The sequence below is a fragment of the Larus michahellis genome, chromosome 3 (assembly GCF_964199755.1).
Source record: "Larus michahellis chromosome 3, bLarMic1.1, whole genome shotgun sequence".
Taxonomy (NCBI): Eukaryota; Metazoa; Chordata; class Aves; order Charadriiformes; family Laridae; genus Larus; species Larus michahellis.
Genome location: NC_133898.1, coordinates 72,881,464 through 72,902,894, shown reverse-complemented (window position 1 = coordinate 72,902,894; position 21,431 = coordinate 72,881,464). Strand labels below are relative to the sequence as shown.

The 21,431-nt window shown below is 43.2% G+C and overlaps 1 protein-coding gene across 1 annotated transcript in view; it reads left to right on the top strand.

Annotated features, from left to right (window-relative positions):
- The window catches only part of RSPO3 (R-spondin 3), a 60,815-nt gene that overhangs the window by 24,843 nt on the left and 14,541 nt on the right, over positions 1-21,431 (top strand). The window contains exons 2-4 of the mRNA XM_074580798.1: positions 10,126-10,317; positions 11,805-11,951; positions 14,343-14,540. Coding sequence (XP_074436899.1) covers positions 10,126-10,317; positions 11,805-11,951; positions 14,343-14,540 — 537 coding nt within the window. The remainder of the gene's footprint in view (positions 1-10,125; positions 10,318-11,804; positions 11,952-14,342; positions 14,541-21,431) is intronic.

Here is a 21,431-nt window from a genome sequence, read left to right as displayed (position 1 = left end):
TGGCTTCAAAACCTTAGTTCTTACCATACAATGTTTAATAACACTCATAACACTACTCTAAATTTCCTGGATATTTCATTCTTGATTTCATATATAATTAGATAACTTTGGTTGTTTGTTTTTCTTTACCTAGTATTGTCAATAGGTGGCCTCAGTTTATTTATTTTTTTACTTTAGAATTTCCTTTTAAATTGAAATTCTATATCTTACCATTCCTTATCACCTTTACTTTGTTACTATTATAATTTCAAAATAACGGCACTCAGAGAATCATTGACAGAACAAAATTCCATTAGAACGCATCAGTGTTTAAAAATAGAAATATTTTGTAAAAAAGATTCGACATAATTTTGTCAAAATCTTTTTCAAATAACTGAAACCAAGTGTTCTTTTGTAGAAAATTTCGTCATTTTTTTTGTAGAATATTTCATAATTTTTTGCATTTTACAGCAATTTTGCATGAATCCCAATTTGAAAATCCTTGTGAAATAGCATTGCCATCATCCCCTATAGTATGATCCTTACAGGCAGGCATTGGAGCGGAGCAAAACATTCATAGAGACCTTTAAGCAATTAAACTGATTTCCCAGTTGCTGCACATCCTCTCCAGGGCATCCTCAAGAAGCTGGAGCAGCCTGACAGCTTTCAGCCTTAGGTTGCAAGGGAGGTGGTGGCCATGGGGCTCCTCTTAGTAGGAAGAACACTGGTGAAGGTGGGTACGGGGGACCTGGTTTCACCCTGCGTTGACCCAGCAGCTGTTGGGGGGTGTCTTCTACGCTGGAGGTGGCAGCAAGGGGACAAAGGGCATCCTCTGCCTGAACCTTTGTACCACTAAGGCACCCAATAGGACTGGTGCAAGCAAACTAATTTAGGAGGGAAAGCTGTGGTTGATTGGCTTACTGACCGCTGAGGTCATAATGGTGCTGCCGGCCATTTCCCTGCGTGGCTGACCAGAGCTCACCGGGTCTGCGCAACAACTGGCCACAACAGCCACTAACCCCGCGCAGTTTGCTGTTTCTGTTTTCAAATACAGCCTGTGCATAAACTTTCCATTAATCTGCCTATCTGGAAAGTTTGATGGGTCAGCGTTTCCTCGGTTTTCGGATAAAGAACATATTTTTACAGATGTTACGTTAAAATACCCAACACAACAACAACCAGTTTTAATTAATTTTAATTCATTTTCTCTTGCAATCAACTGAGCTGATTGGCGCGCAAATCCTCAGGGAAGTGGTGGTACACCACCACATAAAAAATGAACTGTATCCCTGCTTAAGCACAAAATGGACGACAGCCTTGATTTCATCACCAGCACCCCAATAATTCAGCTCCAAAACTTCCTAGTGTGGCTTTAGCTGGACCGTAAACTGCCTGCTGTGTATCACTGCAGTGATGTTAGATGTATTACGGTTTGGGGGAAGTGAATGATGCTTGGTGTGAGCGCTGAATTTCTTTCATGTGGGTCAGCGTGTGAGGCAGCGAAGCCGGTTGGGAGGGGAAGGCTCAGACTTCAAAGGGAGGGCAGCGCAGAAGGGGTGATGAAACAAGCCCTAACTACGTGCCATTCATAGTTACTTCACAAGAAGAGCCAGGCACGTGGAGCTGTTGAACTCAGTCCGTTTCTCCAGAATCAGATGCCTACTTAAATCTCGCCAGTCCTATTACTCTAATCCCAATGAAAACAGGCTATCCAATCACACTGCCCTCTAAAAATCGGATAGCTGTACTCTGAACCATGGGTTACTCTAATGCCGATTAACAAATTAGTGAAACCCTCACTCCCACCTTTTCGCAGGAGTTTTGCCATTGACTTCGGTGGGCCAGGACTTCGGTCAGCAAGTCCGAGCACACCGGTGGCAAAGTTTCTTGTCTGTTTTCCATCAGAGTTGAATTTGATTTCATATCATACTGTTCATGCTTTGCACTCAAAAACCTTTGACTTCTTTTTTTTAGGCTGGCATGGGTCCCAATGGCATGAGGAAAAGTGAAAATAGTTGGGTCAGCCTTTGCTGGGTGTTGCTAGCATATGCATCGCTACACCGCGCTACAGCAGAGAAGCAGTCACCAGAGCTAGCAATTTAATCATTAATTTAAACTTGGAATTTTGGACAGTATTTTATGTCACTGACAGATGTATGGTCCGGCCAGGCTGGAGAATTTACCCTTTTTTCCTTTGCGAAAATTTCACATCAGGGTTTCCCCTTGTCACATATTGTAGAAAACAATTTTTAGAGACCTTCCAGCAGTGGGATACTCCTTAGTATCTATACTCTGGGTTCAAGTCTTGATGCGAGACTTGAATTTAAAGAGACAGGTTCTGCTTCAGTCTTTGCGGGCATCAGTCCAGAACAGTTCCACAGCAAACAACATACTTCTGGGTTTTTAGTTAGCTTCAGTGTGGTATGAATTTAATAGTTACACAGAAAAAATTATTTCATTCAGTACAAACTTTTGATCAGTTCCACTTAGGAAAATACACAAAATTGACAGGATATTAAGTAATTGACTAAAGGCACATCTGACCAACGCCAAGGCAGTGGGCTGGCTTGCTGTCTGGCTTATTAATTTTTTAACGCTGTAAACATGGTAGTAGAAAATCATAGCTTCGACATGGGATTACAGGCTTTTGCTGTCTAAACCCTTCTCCCTACTCCCCAGCATGGAAAGTAAAATCTGTTACATCCTGCTGTTCTTTCTGTGGTTTCTGAAACAAAACTTTGAGAGAAAAACTCTAGTCTCAAAAGACCCTGTGGGAAACAAGAAACTTGCAAATGCTACTGTAGTTGTGTAATGTTGACAGTATGAGCTGAGTGATCCTTATACAGCTTGGAAGTACACGAGCATCTGTGTAATACGCAACAATAAAAGTCTCCAGTATGTTAAAGGAACAAAACAGAGAAGCAAACGGGGGACAGGCTCTGCTGACACCAGAACAACCCGAGCACCAATGAGCTCTTTTAGAAACACATAAACGGTAGATGGGACACTAGCATCAAGCAGAAAATCAAGCAGAAAGACTGCATATTTCAAAGAATCAGCATGTGCAATATACAGCTGTGCTTTTTTACTTGATAGAAGTATGCGTCTCTTGTAGGGAAGAGGCCGGGGAGTCATGGTAGTCACAGTGACGTTGACAACTTTGTTTTTAGAGTTCTGCGTGCATACGAACAGTGTAAAATAAACCAGGGAGCTTCATGACAGCATCTTGCAGGATTAGAGTATTAAAATACTGTCTAAATATACATGCATCAAATATAATCTCTTTCCAAAACTCACACCTCCTTTTTTCATCTCAGCACAGATGCTTTATTTGCAAGTAGCTGAGTCTGACAAGCGTCATGACACTTTGGTTATACAACTACTAGCTTACACAACTGTTAGGTTACTATTCTTTATAGACCCCATACTTTCCTTTCTATAACAGGTCTTCTTATCTAGACAATAAGGAGGAGATAACGTAATTCAGTTTTCCATTTTTAGGGAAGATTCATAATGTATAGCCTTGAAGGCTGGGTATTTGTAAACAGCTGACTCTAAAAGTAAGATCTGTAGTTGCTTATAGGATTTAGAAGTTGATGTGAGACGGTATTGCGCGACTGTGAGACGGTATTGCGTGACCTGGTCCTACCTTTACCATCACTACCAGGGTGCTTAAGGCAACTTCCCTCAGCGATCTTCTTTGGTTCCTATACTGGTTAAACTTCCTGGATCCCTGAATTTTGGTGGTGTTCCGTAGTACATGGGAAAAAAAAGTCAATTTCCCTTCTCTCTCCATGAAAAGAATTTTTCAGTTTATTTACAAAACTCTCTGGAATGAGAAGGAGCCATTTGTGGTTGCTGTGGCTGATTTCTGTTGTGCTGAAGATGCTAGGAGACTGCATAAAACTCTGCACCCCTGGTGAGATTTTTCAGCCTGTTGATGCTCTTTCTAACCAAATTCAGGGGAAATGTGTTCTGGCAGCCAGTATACTTAATTTTCAGGATCACTTTGCCAGACATGTGTTTAATAATGATGAGGCATTCCCCAGTGAGATCTTGGCCATTGGGCTGAGGGCCTCCTTTCTCGTAGACACCACTACAGAATGGTTACGGATACTCCCTCAGACTGTGGGACAGTCCCATGCTCATGTTTCTGTTGCTCTTTAGAACTGTTGACATTTGGTGAACAAAATAGGTTGGTTTCTTTTCCCTCAGATGGGAAGTGCCTCTTGAGGAGGAAAATATTCTGTCAAGCCAGGCAGATGTTTGAGGAAATTTTTTTTCAGTCGTTATGGGATCTTTTTCCTTCAAAACACAGGACACTTGAGGATCTTCTTTTTTATGTGTTTTGTACCGTAGAAGGCAGCAATGCTCTGAAATAAAATTTAAGTCAGGCAAATCTCTGGAGGAGCTACCATCATCTTAGAAAGAAATTTTAAAGTATTTGTGAAGCACAAATCACAAAGAGAAACAGAAGATATTAAGCCTTTAACAGTTGACGTTTAGACTGATATTTCCTTTTTGCAACTTTTGCAACTGCCTCTCCTTTCAGGCCACCTCAGAGTCCTGTAGGTACAGGGGAGGCTGGATGGAGAGTCCCCGTTCCTCAGCTATCACCACTGGTTCGGTTGCATCCCAGAAAACTTATGGCCAATCCAATATAGCAATTGCCCTGTATGGGTCTCTTTTCCCTGTAGACCCCAGCTGCTGCCCCATCATGATGTGTCAAGTCCCTTGCCTCCCTGTGGGTGATTTAAGGCCACGCGATCAAGGGGAGCTTAGCCTGCAAGACTGAGCTCAGGTTTCATCTTGGCCCAGGCTGGCAATCTGTTTAGCAGAGATAACACAAACTTGTCAAACCCCTGTGTATTTGCTCTCCCAGTGCTGTCCCACCACTCCTGGGCTTTCTCCTCGCTCCACACTGCATGTTGCCTACAAGTTGGTTCAGAGTTTTTGCCCCACCATTGTCTGTTCTGCTTCTAACACATTTCCACACAGAGAAATTCTGTCCAAGAAAGAGTCTGAGGAAATACGCTGTGGTTTGCAAACTGAATTCCTTAATGACTTTCTCATTAGAAGAGCTCGCTGCCAAATGCTGTTTGCGTTTGCCTAAAGGACGGTCCGCATGATTAAGAGTAGCTCTGCTTTGCATGAAGTATTGTTTTCAGGCCACTGCCACAGGCAGCTGCTTCGCACCAGGAGAGAGAGAGAGAGAGAAACAAACACCAGTGAATGCACGGAGCGATCAAGCAACACAAGAACCCATGGGCTATCCCATCCCAAATTCCCACCACCACATGGGCTAATGCCCGCATGTGTGCCATGCGGTGGGTAAAGCCGAGGCAGGGCCTGGGTCTCTTGGCGAGGGTCAGCCCAGCCGGGGAGGCTGAATTCCAGCACAGCTCTGCTGTGAAAATATTTCCTGTGAGAATGCGCAAGCCCAAGAAACCAGGAGTAGCAGCAGCAGCTCTCTAGCAGGGATGGATTTCATTTGTTTAGCACATCCATTTCAAGAGCGAGCCTCTAAATGGACTTCATCTTGTGGTTGAAGGTTGGTGATGAGACAGTGCACCTCAGCTGCAGCAAGTGGGCAAAGAATCTTCCACCCTGAGCTTTTCCCCTGGCTGTCAGAACATACATCCACCTGGATTCCTCCCGCATTTTCTTATTTTCTTTTTTTGATCCCATAAATTTTAATCTATATAAAAAGTAAAACTGATAGAAAAATTTCATTGCAAAGGTTTTAGAATTTATTTGATGCATGCCGTCAAAATCTCCTATCATCTTGTCATTGAAAGTTCAGCCTCAAATTCAGCTCCTTGTCCCTAACTTTCTATTTTTAACACAGAGGCCACAACTCATTGTTTCCAAAGCAGGGCTTCGGAAAATATTCTGAGAAAGGAAAATCCCCAGTGATTGCATTTGCTAATGAGGCTTAAAACGAATATCTGGACAAACAGTTTGTACAAAAAAAGGCTTCCAAGCCAAAAAGGGCTTAAAGCCAGGCAGGGGAAGAGAATAGTTCAAGATTAACTTAGTGTCTTCTCTGATATCCAGTATTTACGCTCTATAAAAAGAAAAATGGAGGGATGGATTCCGGACCTAAAGCCAGTCATGAGCCTTCACATACACACTCTGTACCTGACGAGTCAGAAGGCCTGGCTGTCGCTTGTGTGATGGGGAAGAACTTGTCTGTGGGACTCTGTGCTTCCACCCTTCGCTTTGCCCATTGCTGTGCTGTGTTTTCCATCCTTGAGAGTCTAGGATTTCACTGTGCTCAAAGTACGTTTGAATACAAGAGGGCAGACTGCTTGATGGCTGGTAGGGTCATGTCTGATGGCAGACATTGCTCCTAACAGCCCATGCACAGGATACTTCATCCTCATGGAAGTCAGTTCTGAGGGCTGTGGAGAATTTTTTATATTTCATTCTATTTGTCTGTATAATGGAGCAGGTAGCACCAAAGACGAAGCGGTTACAAGCGAGAGCATTTCTTGTACCTATTTGCAATGCTAAAGCCTAGACCTCCTAGTTCTGTAGCCAGTGCCTAACCCACGAGGCCACAGCGCCTGCCCCTCTGCCAAGAGTCCGGACCTCTCTCTGCTCCACTTACCACATCTAAAACTTGTGGCTAACAGGAGTGGTCTACACTCTCCTAGTGCTTTTTCACCTGTAGACTTCAAAGTATTTCTTGAAGTGGAAATACATTACTTTGCCCATTTCTACTGTTGACCTAAGTATAGAAATTTGAAGCAATGCTTATACCAGGTGCGCTGTGGCTGGATTTCCCAGATGGGGTTTATGTTCCCAGCTTGTTGCAGCACATCACTTATATTTTGAGGTCACGGTGTCTGAAAAAAGGGTAAAACTTCTGGTTGCTTCCTCATGGTTATGGCGTGCAGTCGCTGAAGTGCTTGAGATCTGCAGGCACTAACACCTTGCTGCAATGAGAGGGGAGTAGTAAGGGCCAGTTCTGTACCCAGCAGTGATGAGTTCCCTCCCTGTGGCAGGAAGGAGTTTCGGAGCCTGAGTTTGCCCTGTTTCCTTCTGGGATCCCTTCGAACCCACTTGGACTCTGCAGGAGGGGAGGGACCAGCCCCTACATACAGGGATCAGGCATGCGCCTGGATCTGAACCAGAGAGGGAGGAGGCTGAGAGGTAACGAGAATGAGATCTTCAGCTGGAGCTTGGAGACGCCTTATTTCAAACATGCTATCTCATTCTCTAGACACAAATATTTTTCCTCCACCATTTATTTTCTCCCAGGTTCAATGACAAAGCCCAGTGCTCTGCTTTCAAACAGTACCAGTTCCTGGAGCATTTGGCTGTCCTTGCTTTGCTTCTTGCCTGAGCCAGAATAAGGCTCTACCCAGCATTCAGAGCAAACACAATGAGAAACACTTTCATTACATAGATACAGGGCTCCAAGAAATGCCAGGCACAATAGGAGACAATCAAAGTAGGATCTCTTTAATAGCTTTTAAGAGAAAAAATTTCTGTCTTCATTTAAAATGTCAGTTCTACCTTTTCAACAAGAATTTTGCTCTACGCATTTCCAAGAACGGGAGCTTTTTTTGCTTCTCACATTGAGTTACAACATAGCATGAAATCAACCTTTAAATGGAGTTTGATCTACATATTTTAACTTATTCCATGCTACATAATACTAACAATACGATTCTCCATTTGGAACTACAGGCTTTCTTCTTTTGCTGTGTTGTTTGCATGAGATGTTTCTGGGATGCATGAAAGGAGGCAGAAATTGTGAAAGTGGCTAGGAGTACACTTTATTTTATACTTAATACTTTTGGAGTTAAAGGGGAGATGGAAATTGGCCATGTAATGGATCTTAACTATAGAGAATTATCATCTTTCGGTAATAAAGTATTACCTGTCTCAAGGGCTCACACACACAGCTTGACCTCAGAGCACGTAATGTTTTCTCTGTCAAGAGAATCTATTCATAATGACGTGTCACAGGTGCTCACACATAATATGTTTCCCGTCAAAAGTGATCATCCATATTTTATATAGCAGCTTTGATGACAAATATTTTGTACTTCAGCTGCTTTTTCTTCCTTCTGTCAGATTTAATGAAGGAAAGTCACGGATAGTTTTTAAATAATGTCAGCTCCTTAGATCATGTTACTGTGTCTGCCTTTGAAAGTAGTTTTATACAAGAGCCGCAAGACAGGGGAGAGAGAGACAAGGACACTTTCATTTACTTAGCTTTAAAAAGAAAGCCAATTTTTCAGGCTCTTAATTTCAAAATAAATATATCTTCTGTATCTTTGGAGTCTTCTCAGAAAAAAATATGCTCTACTTCTTGAGCGCTCAGCATTTTGAGAGTCTAGCGAAAGCAAGTCTGGTAACTGAATTGGAGTTGCAGCTTCTCACTATGCAGAATGCTGTTTATTCTCATAGTAGCAGTGTGTTCAGGTGGTAAAACACCTTCCTCCAGGTTGCTCTACAACGTGAGTTCCTTGGGGGGCACAGAGAATTGGGTTCTTATATTCTCATTGAAATTATTTTTTCTGCAGCAGGGCCAAAGTTTGCTCTTCTCCTATGTGTTCATCCCTACGGAGTGAAATAACCCTCATTCCTCATTCTATTAATGAAAGAGGAAAAGTGAACTTGAACTCCCTTTGAGGTTTCTCAGATTGCGGGACTGGTCATTGAAACCTCAGAGCATAGAGGAGTGCTTTTCCCATTCATGGGCTGTGTCTTTTCTGCCAAAACTGTGAGTGAACAAAGTACAGAGGTATTCCTGAATGTTCCTGCTGCCAGGCAAACTCCCCTGAGCTAGCAGAGAGTGGTGGCTTCCAACCTGTAAGCCATGGATTTGTGGTCCAAGGGATCCACAGAAGGGAGCTGACAAAAGCAAGTTCATCGCTTATGCAAGCTATTTATCGGTGTCTGCAGATAAAAATAAAATCAAAACACTAATATAGGCAATCAAAGTATGGCACGTGCATATTTATAAAGTTATCACTGGCCTGAGGATAAGGCAGAACAGGAAAACATTATTTATAAATAGGATGTACAACTGCAAATGAGGACTGGATTTCTCTAACATATGAAATATAACCAGATGTGTCAGGTTGAGAGATGAAAGCTTACACTTAGAAAAATGCCTGGGTTTTTCATACAAGATGAGACCAAAAAAAAAGAGGGGACAGGGTCTGGAGCTGTTTGATGATTACTTATTTTTCAGATCCAACTGCTATTTAAGAATGCAACCAAGAAGGAATTAAAAGTAGGTAACAACTTCTAAAGTACAGGAAGATGCAAAACATTATTCTCTACGACTGAGAAATAATACACTGATTCATGTCTGCTCCTGAGAAGTCTGCAATAGCATCCTGTTTTGTGCTATCCCACACCCCTAAAGAAGAACTGAATAATCTTAAGCAGTGAGCGCAAAAAGTTTTCCTTTCCTTGTCTGAAGAATTAGAACAATTCAATTTAAAGGCAAATATAATCCTACCTATGCTCCATGCTGGGACTGGAGCAGGGTAAATGCCACAGTTAAGTCTGAACATCAGGTTGTAATCGTTAGAGATTAAAAACATGCCAGAGAGAACGTTCCAGGGAAAGAAGGAGGGTGAGAAGGATGGCTCTCCTGTGTCTTTTTATTAAGGCAAATTAGCATCAGATCTTACAAGGGCATATTCCTGCACAGCAGAACTCAATCAAAAGGCATTTAGTCAATGAAGGAAATGATACACTAAGTTGATTTTTAATCATCCAGCTAGGAAAAGCAAAGATAAGTGAACATGTATTTATCTGCTGAGACAAGTGCATACAAGGCAGAAAAACCACTGAAAATAACTAAAAGAAAAATAACTGTTCTCTAGGATACTGCTGTTCCATAAAATCTATTTCAAATATAATTTGCTGTTAGCTATTTCTGCAAGATGTGAGCACATCAGCTGAGCTTCTCATTTTTATGCAGATGAAATAATCGCTGAAATGAAATGTCAGGTCATAAGAGACACAAGAAAAAATGAAGCAATCTTTAAGAGCTGTCGGAGAGGTGGATGGTCCACCCTTCCAAGTACGGAGGAACCGTTATTTCATGGTCTTGTCTAATATCTTGTTCTCTCACTGTTTTTTTTTCTCTTTTTTTGATGCTTGTCTTCTCAGTGCATTCTAACGTGAGCCAGGGTTGCCAAGGAGGGTGTGCTACATGTTCTGACTACAATGGATGCCTGTCATGTAAACCCAGGCTCTTTTTTGTTCTGGAGAGGATTGGCATGAAACAGATTGGAGTATGTCTTTCCTCGTGTCCAAGCGGATACTACGGGACACGGTATCCCGACATTAATAAGTGTGCAAGTAAGTGCTGGGGAAAGGGGAAGCGCATGGATTTGTTCTCTTTTGAGTGCTGTGTCCCCTTAGGAGTCAAGTCAGCAGAGAAGCAAACAGACAGGCCGTGTCTTTATTTGTTCGGTTCTTTTATGGTAATGCAGTAAATATTAACCCCAGCAAGAAGTTCAGGTGAAAGATCACAAAATGGCCTAAAGCTCAGGGATCCCGGCTCTGCATGAGTCACCTGCCTAGGACCCAGGTGATGCTCTCCTCCTCGACACCCCCATGCGAAAGGGCAGCGCCGGTGGGCACCAGGCACTGCCCTCTGGCAACAAGAGGCAGCGGCAGCAGCTCCGAAGAGCGGGGACCGAGGGATGCTGAATCTCGGTGGCTGGAGCCGTTTAACCCACTGCCCTTACCCGCCCGAGCCCTGCGACAAGGACAGAAGATGGCAGGTGGCATTCTTTGGAGACGCGATTTACCCTGGTCTCTCTTTATAGCTTGTCTCACACTCAGTGTAGTCCTCTAAATGCCTGTAGCAGCTGGCCAGGTTTCAGCCTGATTTGGGAGAAGTTACTGATTCATGCCACCTTCGGGCTGAGGGACAGAGAACCCAACTCTATTCTTTACCGCTCAGGCAACATTTTGACCCCAGTATGTATTTTGAACCATAAATGAGCTGGAAAAGATCGCAATGGCCTCCCCACTTCTCTTTTTGTTGTTGAATTCACTGTTTTTGATCCCGCAGGTGACATAAAAACGTAAGAGTGACGGCCAAGCAACTCTCCCAGTTTTAGCCTGGTAATAAAAGTTATTTAATGAACGGACCCCAGAGTAAAGACTTACAGAGTAACTTGACACTGTAAAGTATTTGCTCACTTTTTAGCAGTGTGTGGCATTGCATATCAGACATGAGCTGTGCCATACACGAGTTTTTATGTATTTCTTTTAAAAATATCTGAGAACTGGGAAACATACCACTAATGGCAATTTTTGTAGTCATGTAGAGAATACATAAAATACACCAGGACATCTGATTCAACATCAGGGAGTAATTTAAAAAAGAAAAAGATGTTGATGTAAAACAGTCTTAGGCAGATTCTAAATTCTGGCATATTTTTATTTCTCCTGGATGAATGGAGATAGATAATGTGGAACTGTCCCAGTGTTTGTGCCCTATGGGGTTAATTAGTACCTGTGCTGTGTCAGTGTAGGGCAGAAGCAGCATATTGTTATTCTGATGGGCTGTGCTCTGTCTTCTCTTTGCATAGGTCTGCAAGAAGACAAGCAGTGTGAGGCCATTCAGCAGCAGGCCACCCTTATTAAACCCTCACTCATGTCAAGGTCACTTGTGGCTGGCTTCACTGTGTGTGCAGGCCACGAAGAAGATCTAAATAGAACTTGCTTCCTTTGAAGATTGTTTAACATTGCTAGAATTGCGTGATTCCGGTATATGTGAGAGGGCATTTCATGGCAAAGAGCAACAACATTGTTGTTTACTGTTTGTATTTCAGAATGTAAAGCCGACTGTGATACCTGCTTCACCAGAAACTTCTGCACAAAGTGTAAAAGTGGGTTTTACTTATACAGCGGAAAGTGCCTTGAAAAGTGCCCTGATGGGCTGGAAGCCAACAATCACACGATGGAGTGCACTAGCATCGGTAAGTCCCTGCCTGGTTTTCTCACAAGGGATGGGGGATGTACGGAGGACATGAGTTGCAAGATCAGTTGCACCACCAGGGAAGTGCAACTTAAAATGGAAACGTTCTGCATCACCAGATGTGTTCCCTAGCACAAAAACGCTCAAGGTATTTCCCAAGTCTGCCGCTTCACAAGAGGCACAAGCTTGGTTGTGGCCCACAAACACAGCCTTGATGCTAAGGGCGATCCTGCCTCAGGAAATACGGCCTGTTTGGTCTGCCCTGAGGCAGAATGACATCCATCTCTTACTTGCTCTGTTACGGTGTTATGCAGCACTGCTAACATCAAAGGTTCAAAAATCCTGAGCCAGACCCCACATGTAGTTGAAAGATTAAAATACTAACTGCTTTGCTTTAGCTCCCTCGTACTACCTGAGCCTTCAAAGCATGCGTGCGTCAACATTTTGAAGCTTACCTTCACTAAAGGTGAAGGCTAGAAACTAAAACATTCATGAAAAAGAACTCCTAAACCCCCCAAACCGCAAAATGGTATATGTGCATAATCACCTGACTCCAGAAACCAAGGATTAAAATAAAACACCAAATAGTGTGGCACTGTCACTGAAGGAATGAGATTGGCGACACTGGTCCTGTGACTCACTGGCTGTGGAGAAGAGACCTGCTTTTGTATCTCTCCAGCCTCTGACTCACAAGCTCCGATTATTCATGCTGGGGCAATTTTGGAGGTCACCACACCTAACAGTCTGCTCCATCCCTCTGCCACCCCTCCGGCTGACAGCAGAACAAGTGATATATTTGCCTCTGGGCTGCTGCAGTTGACATCCCCTGCCATGGGCATGCCGAAGCTGCGGCAAGGTTCAGCTTATTTTAATACGCCGGCTGTGAATTGTGGTGGCTGAGGGCTGCGAACTGCGGTGGAAGCGGTAACCTCTTCAGCCACCAGCAACCAGGGAGCACTTAGGCGCAGTCTGGCCGTGATGGAAATCTCCTCCCCCACAGTATCATGCACATAGCTCTCCCTGGCATCGCCTGTTTTGGAGGGGAAGTAATGCAGGAATAAAAATAATGTACAGTAGTTTGGCATTTTCCTTCTCAAATATATATTAGTTCAGGTGGTAGTGACAGTTTTTATGGTTTTATTTTCAAGCAAAGACTTTCATCTTTGAAAGAAATTCAAGGGATCGTTTTTGTTTCTTGATGGCTGTTTCCAAGTGCTGTAGACCTAGCTGCTTTAACAATGAGTCAGTCTCAACTAGGAAAAGCCATTTAAAGCTACGGAGGAAAAACAGAACCTTTTTGTGCACGTGAAGGCCAATTATTTTAACAGGAGAGCTCCAGTGTAATATGAAAAACAAAATGACCCACATGACAATTCACTGGAGGAAGGCTCAGAGATTGCCTGAGGTCAGTTATATTTTCACGTTTTGAAAGATTTGGAAATAAATTCTAGAGCTGGAAAAATGTTGACTTACAAACTCCTCCTTATAGAGCGGCTGTAAGTCTGTCTTTCTTCAGCGGTGCTTTATGGTCTTAGGCCCGCACATGAACATAAAGTAAATATAAATGTTTACTATCTTTTTTCAAGAGAAGGATACTGAGGAGATGGCACAAAAGAAGGATAGTTATTAAAAGCACATTGTTAAGCTTCCAAGATTCCTCCCATTTTTGTCTACACTGTTTGGACAAGTGTCCAGCTGCACACCTTTTGAGTTGCCAACAGTACAGGATGCACATTTGGATCACTGTGGTTTATAAACTGTAACCCGCCCTTTTCTGAAAAGTTTGCACTCCCCTGACCCAAATTCTCCTCTGCTTTGCCTACTTAGAGCTTGTATATGCTACAGATGATAGTTCTTTCACTATTTAAGCTGAATACCAAGCAGCAGATCTCCAAAGATATTTGATTCTTAATGTAATGCATTTGATATCAGTTGGTCCTTTATAACTCTATTGATTTCTAAATTCAATACCTTTGAGACCAGCTGCAGCAGCTTGACCCCATGACTTCACTCTCCTTTCGCATAGACATGACCAAAGTTTGATTCCACTGAAGCTACAAGGTTTTATACCTCCACAAAACCAGAGCAACCTCAGAACAAGCCCCAGTAACTGATTTCATGAGATCAATTGTGGTGTTGTTGCCCCGTTTCAGGAATGGAATTACAAAACAGCGAATACAAAATAACTGACAGTAACTGACAATTATTTGACATTATTTTGTGCAGTATATCCTCAGCAGCCCAATTTCTGTCAATTCACTGCTGTAAATCCTGATTAGTTCCACTAATTTTTGCCACCTTTTGGCTGATGCAGAATAAAATTAATGTACCATATGCATTGTGTATACAAAAAGATATTGGCCAGGCTCAGCTTGTCCTATGTTTATTGCAGTGCACTGTGAAGCTAGTGAGTGGAGTCCGTGGAGCCCTTGCACAAAGAAAGGAAAAACATGTGGTTTCAAAAGAGGAAATGAAGTAAGGGTCAGAGAGATCGTACAGCATCCGTCAGCAAGGGGCAATCCTTGCCCAGCTACAAGCGAGAGCAGAAAATGTATTGTACAAAGAAAGAGATGTCAGAAGGAAGGAAAAGGTACCACGTTATCATCATCATAATATGAGATTGGTATTGTGCTTGTTTAATAACTCACGTCTGAAATCCCAGGCCTTGATTGCAGGCTTCACCAAAGCTCCCATTGATGTGGTGTTCTTTGGGCTGGAGAGAACTGTGCCCTTGCCTGGAGTAAATAAAGTCCTAACGCTGCTCAAAAAATGTGCTTTGTGTGATCTAGAGAGGACAGGGTGGGCTGGATGGGAAGGCACATTGTCTCTCGGTTCTGCTGAAAGAGCTGCCAAGATGAGGAGTTGCATGTGGAGCTCAGAACAAAAAGCTCCGTCGTAAACATGTCATGGTGGGAGTTGTTTGTTGGGTATCAGGCAGCCAAGTTTCACCCTTCAACCATGGGATTCCTCCAAACCAACTCCTATTTCATGCTTCCCTACAGGTAAGACCATAATTCTTGCGACTGCAGCGCTGTGGCCTCTCTCCCACCCTGAACTCCTTCTACTAGCTCTGTCTGAACATCGTGGCCTGATCCTGCCATCTGCATCTGGCTTATGGAGTCCCAGCATGGGAGAAAGACCACAACACTGCAGGTCAGCCAAGGGAAACTCCACTTGGTTTCACCCAATAAGCAAGAGTGCCAGCAGAGCTGCCCCTCCATGCAAGCCAGCTTGTTGGACTTATTCCCCATCATGGCACCTAGTGAATGGCATCCCACATGTTAAGAATGGGAGATGCTTAAGAAGGCTATGAAATAATAATTTATTCAAATTCCACCCAGTAGAGATTGTTGTTCTACTGTTCCCTTTTCTCCCCTTCTTGCAGCAGGGAAGTTACTTGCTCTGTCCCGGGTGCAGTTACTCTGGTTGGCACAGGAGTGTTGATGGAATATTTCCTTTTCCCCATCCCTCCCATTTTCCCCATCCTTCCCATTTCCCCATCGCTTCGATTTCCCCCTTTCCTCCCAGCTCAAAGGTTTCACTCCTTTTGAGGATGAGTGGAGCAGGTGGAGCAGCTGCCCTCTGTGTGACCATCTGTGAGCCAGCATGAGCTGCTGATACCAAGTAGTAACTTACTGTTTCATTGTTAAATGATCTCTAGGGTTTAAATGATCTCTAGTAATCTCTGCAGATTACTTACAGAAACGTTAAAGGGGTTCGGAGCTTGTAATGCTCTGGAAGTTTGGCGTGTTCCCTAGGGATATACCTCATGAGAAGGAAAATACCTCATGAGAAGGGAAATAACATTGAAGGAGGATCTTATGAACCAGATAGCTACAGGTGCCTCCTCCCCCTCAGCCAAGAACTGGGCAGAGTGACTGATTTAGGGAACCTATAGGGTAGATGTCACCTCCTCCTCCTTGTGTCAGGCAGCGCCTTGAAGAGGTAGAGAGGTGTATCTGCCTCAGGGGAGCAGCCAAGGCAAGCTATTTACAAATTCCCTTATGCTTGGAATCTACATCCAAAATGCCCGTGCTTGCTTCTGCTCCTGCTCCTGCTCCTGCCCAGTGGCACAACTTGAAACACAGACTCTTATTAGCCCACTGTAACTGGGGGAAATATCCTCTTTTTTTCTACCAAAGCTAATTTTGCCAGAGTGAAAAATGTAGGACTGAACCATAATTTTGGAACTGCGATGCTGGTTTTTTTTTGAGGTGATAATGACGTTGTGTTATGGCAATTTGGCAGTCTCTTCAGATTGGACAAGCCATTTCTCTTTGACGAATGCCTGCTGTTCCCGTGTAGTAAGTACTTTAGAAGAAGTACTCACGTATTTTACTGTCAGTTCTTATTCTATGGGATCTGAGCCAAACCATACTTGAAAAATACTGCGCACCACAAGAATTCATTCACAATCATGAATCTTTTTTTCCTTTTTTTTCTTGCAGTGTGCATAAAGATGGGGTTTTTTCTTCCTTTTGAGCAAGTCACCGACTATATTCTACCACTTAGTAGACAATTCCTTCGAAATCAATGCAGACAGACGGAACCCATGTTCCAACTCTACCCATGCCCTTGGGATTTGTATGTCTATGTCCGAGAGCCGTTTTTTTTAATGTTCTGAAATCCTCCATTATATACTCCTCAGTATCCACAAAAGCTTGTCCCATTCACTTTCATACAACTTCACAGGGAGATGAATTTACATTTTTTTAAAAAAAGATTATTCTTAATAAAACTGAGAGAATTCACACATAAAACATTAGGTTAAAATAGCTTTAAGGGGTGGATTATGGTGACAAGCCAGGAAACAGAATTAAGATAGCAGTTTTCCTTCTGTTCCTACTGGAATGGGGAAATGAAGCTTTCCAACTTAAACTCCAGGCAACTTATCTTCCCTACTGCTAGTGTCCCTTATTACATAGAGAAAAACTTCTATTCCTTTTTGAACAACAGAATAATTGCATGAGAAAGCAAGCCAGCCTCTGTTCTTATGGCTAGCTGCGTCCAGTCAGTGAGAGCAAAAGGGGGTAACAACAAAAACACTTTGGGAAAAGGAAGGGAAAGTAAATACATTTGTATTTACTGTTGAGAAATATCAAAAATGCCCTTTTGTATTGTGTGGCTCCCCATTGTCGCTCAGGCATTGCTTTGGAGTTCAGCTTTCATGGCATCGGCTTTTGAAGTCTAGCAGCAGACCCAGCAGTCTGCTAACCTTTCCTCCGTGGCCATGAAGAGAGAGTTAGCTCAGCCATTTCCATGTTGAATAGATGTCTGTGGCCGAGGGAGTTAGGGCAAAGACCACATGATGACGGGGTATGCTCGTCACAGATGCCTCAATGACTTTGCTCGAGAAGTTGAGGTCAGAGGCAGGATGTTAGTCAGTTAAGTCGCTGCTATCACACAGAACCAAGGACATGTTCCTGGAATGGCTACATAAAACAAGATAAAACAGACGAAAAGGGTTTTTTTTTTTTTTGTTTCTGTCTGCTGCGGTGTCATTAAAGCTGGTGAGATCTATTACAACTCATTTTTTTCCCTCACTGGCTATAAAATTAAGTTTTACTGGGAGAAGGTGCTAGCATTTACAGAATGAATAAAAACAAATGGAAATAATGAGGATACAAATAGCCTAACTAGCCTAAAAGGTTCTTTTTACTCATTTTAGCACTGAATTAGTGGATCCCAGTGTATTTGATGCGGTAATTCCCATGCGTTTCACATACAGGGTCCTTTTATACCTCAGTCCCATCCAAACCTCACTGGATTTTATTTCATAATTCTCCTCTTTTAATCCCATGATGGTGAGTTCTTTTTAGTCTGCACGACTATATGATTTCAAGTTCCAGTTTCTTCTGCCTTTCTTTCTCTCACTTTTTTTTTGTTCCCTCAGTGCAATGCACTGTTACTTTTACTTTCCCATACTTAGCATCTTCTTGACTCCCACCTGTCACTGATAGACATATGTTGAGAATCAAGTTTCCTGTCCATTAATGCCAAATGGGGCAAATAGATGTATCAGAAAAGCATAACTTGCAGGGCTCTTCAAACACTGCAAATTATCCATCAATATTATTCCTTTGCCTTAACAAATGTGCTCTAGCCAAGCACATGTCCCTTTGAACTGCTGTCAGCAAATGTGTGAGATTGACTTTTGTTGGCCAAATATCAGAATTGCATATGAACGTATCTCTGGGGAAAGAATTGCACATTTTCATGCATGAGCAATTCTGCCAAAAAGAGAACATTCACCGTATGACTTTCTGTTGAGTCCCAGTTAAACCCCCAGTGAGCAGACCGTTTTAAGTGCTTTCAGAGAACATGTTCTGATCAGTTTGAAGAGACTAAAAACACTCACCAACAGACTAAGTGTGAAGACATGAGCAAGGAAAACATCTTAGAAAGCTGGGTATTATGCAAGCCAACAGATAGGCTACATTGGTTACACAGTTCTATTGTTGTAAACAAATAAATAATACATTTCAATTGTTGCTTCTTCATATCTTGATTTATTTGCATGCTGGTGGCATTTAGATGTTCAAAGGAGACAACCAATGTTAACTGCGTCCAGTTCTGTGCAAACATAGACCAAAGAAAATTCCTGTTCCTAACAGGCAAAAGTTGAAGCATTAGACACGAAGACATGGTGAGATGAATGTAGAACGGCATATTTCTTTTTCACCGTGGAGTGTAGGAATTGTCACCTTGTAGAATCTGAAAGCAGGATACTGTCATGAAAGGAAGAGGGGCAATTTTAGTTAAAATTCACAAGACTGCAACCCCCTGGAGGCAAGGTAGCTTGGCAGCTAATGGTTGGTGCTGTAAGGGGAATACAGATATTATGCTGTGAATACACCTGCTTATTCAAAGGTGAATTGCCCTTTAGAGAATAAGCTATGAATAGTCTCTCCCTATACACTCCACACACCAAAGATAAAGGTCTCTTCCCAGGGCAAAGGAGGCCCACACCAGCCCAATAATTCCTCAGTGTACTATTTTTAAACAAAAAAAAAAAAAAAAAAAAAAGGAATTGGGGGAAATTCTGGATATTATTTTTGGTACTGAGTATTTTTACTTAATCACATTTAAGTCCAAATTGGGAAAATAAGATATTCCAACCCCAGCTCATCCCAAAAGTCGCATCCTCTCCCTCATGTATAGCTCAGTGGCATTTAAAACAAGGGTGCTGGAGCGCATGAGCCGGGGAGACATCACAGCCCACGGTTCGCTCGCGTAACTGTGAGAGATGGGGTGTCCTGTGTGAAGGTCACTAGTGTGGTTATGGTTAATGACCTTACTCCACGGCAGGTCACAGGACTTCTGAAGCCTCAAAATGAACACAAAGCTAATTACTGCATCCCTGTGTTTACATACTGCATACGCCAATGGGTCATAACTCTGGCCTTTGCGAGCCTCTGTTACTATAATTGAGGAATCTGTCTTGTGAAGAGTTGGGTTGTTTATTTTCTGTTTGTTGCTGCCAAGGGGACCTCTCATTTCCTTTCCTTGAAGGGGTTTTGACTCTTTAACTTTAACACATTTCCAGCCTCCGAGAGTTAAGGCTGTTGGGACCGGGAATCCGCTTGTTGCAACATGAAGTGAAATGGCGTCCTGGGGATGCCTTGAGCAAGGACAGCACAGGGCTGCCCACTGCCGCCGGCCGGCACACAGGGGGGTCATCTAGAAAAGAGATCTGCGTGAGAAGGGTAAAGAGGGGAAAAATAGGACCAGCAGGAGTCGAAGCGATTTGTGAATCCAAAATAGCAGAGGATGTACTGTCACTACAATGCAAGGGTTGAAAAGGTTGGGAAAAGCCATTTTTAAGCTTTAATCATGGCTTTCTCAAAATTTAAACACAGGCAGTTTTGAAAGTCTTATTAGGTTACTACCTGCAAACGGAGACCTTAAAATATGAACTAATTCATAGTAATACTGCGTTTTCGTGCAAGTATGTTTATTTTGTTTGTGTTAGTGTGAACATTAAATTCTCATCATACCTCCCAGTTCTGAGAGAAGCGTTATCAACCATGCAAGCAGGTAATACATAAACGCCGTGTGCCTCTGCACGCATGGTACTATACACGTATGCACACCCTGTGTACATGTGTGCCATGCCAAGGCTGTATTCTCTCAATAATATGCATCTCGATGACCAGTCAGGCTGGAAATGGCTGTGGCTGTACACCAACCTGTCAGGCCCTCAGGTATCAAAATTGGGTTTAGCCTCACAGGGCACTGGGCTGACGCTGTCTCTGTGCTCCTGGGGAGATGTTCTCCTCTCCTGCTGCCAGCTCCTCTCTTGCCACCTGCCATCTCCCCCCTGTCCCGAGGGGCCTGGGAGCAGAGGGAAGGTCACTCAGCAGCCCTGAGGTCCTCTGCAGCATGCTAGAAAAAATGTGCCGGACACACTGCTGATAAACAGCATCCACCTCAAAGTAACAGGACTGGTATCAAATCTGAGAAAGAAGAGTGTGGTCAATTGCTCCCGTAAGGAAAGTGAATCAGAAAAAAACTGATTGCATTCTTCCATTAAATTGTGAACGATGTGAGAGCTGTTATCCTCGGATCGCTAAACCAAATAAGGGATAGAAATTAGCTCTTTTTTTTTCTCTTTCTGATCTTCCCTTCTGGTGCCTCCTTGTGCTCCAGAATTGGCTGGCTGACTATCTTTTAGATGCCTGAGCTGTGTAGGAAAAACAGGAGGGAATACAAACTTCTCACGAACTCCTCTTCCTCTCCCTTCCAAAGTGCCCAGCAGGTATTCATTCAGCGCCAAGTTTCCAGCACCTGCCTAAAATCTTCCCTCTTGATTAAAAATGTTTGGGATTGAGAAGAGCAGCTCCAGCTTTAGAAGGTGAAATCCACAGCTATGTCTATACTGCTACAGAAAAGCAGGCAAAGGTCCACTCCTTGGCCACAAGGCCAAGGGCCACCTTCTGGCTTGTATCCAAACTAGCTGAGGCTATTCCCTCTGTAGCAGATTTGACTGGGGAAGAGGGATGGCTGTTGCAGGTCAAACAGGGTCCTACAACAAACTACCAGTTATGCTGTGCAGACACACAGGAGTCTGCCTGGTCTCCAACCTTCTTCCCTGGTACAGATGTACTTGACGTATCTATGGCACCTTCACCTTCAGTGAATTCACAATGTTGAGTTTCAGGGAGAGGCAAATAGGAAACTGTGGAACTGTGGCTTCTCTTTCTTCTCAGCTCAGGGCAGAAACCACATGCGAAAGAGCTGAGTATTGTCCTCTCTTACCCCACATCACTTCCTTGCCCTGCCTGCACATCCTCACTTGCCTGTCTTTCTCTCCACCCTGGTCTTTCTGTCGCTTTTCACAGCTGACGCTTCCAAAGTCCTTGCCCTAACTTCTAGTGTTTTAAGGAGCTCTTTCTGAGGGAGGGACATTTTTGTCACAGCTGGAAATGGACATGAACCTCTTCCAGGCTGTGTGCCATGGCAAGATATCTTGACAACTTCT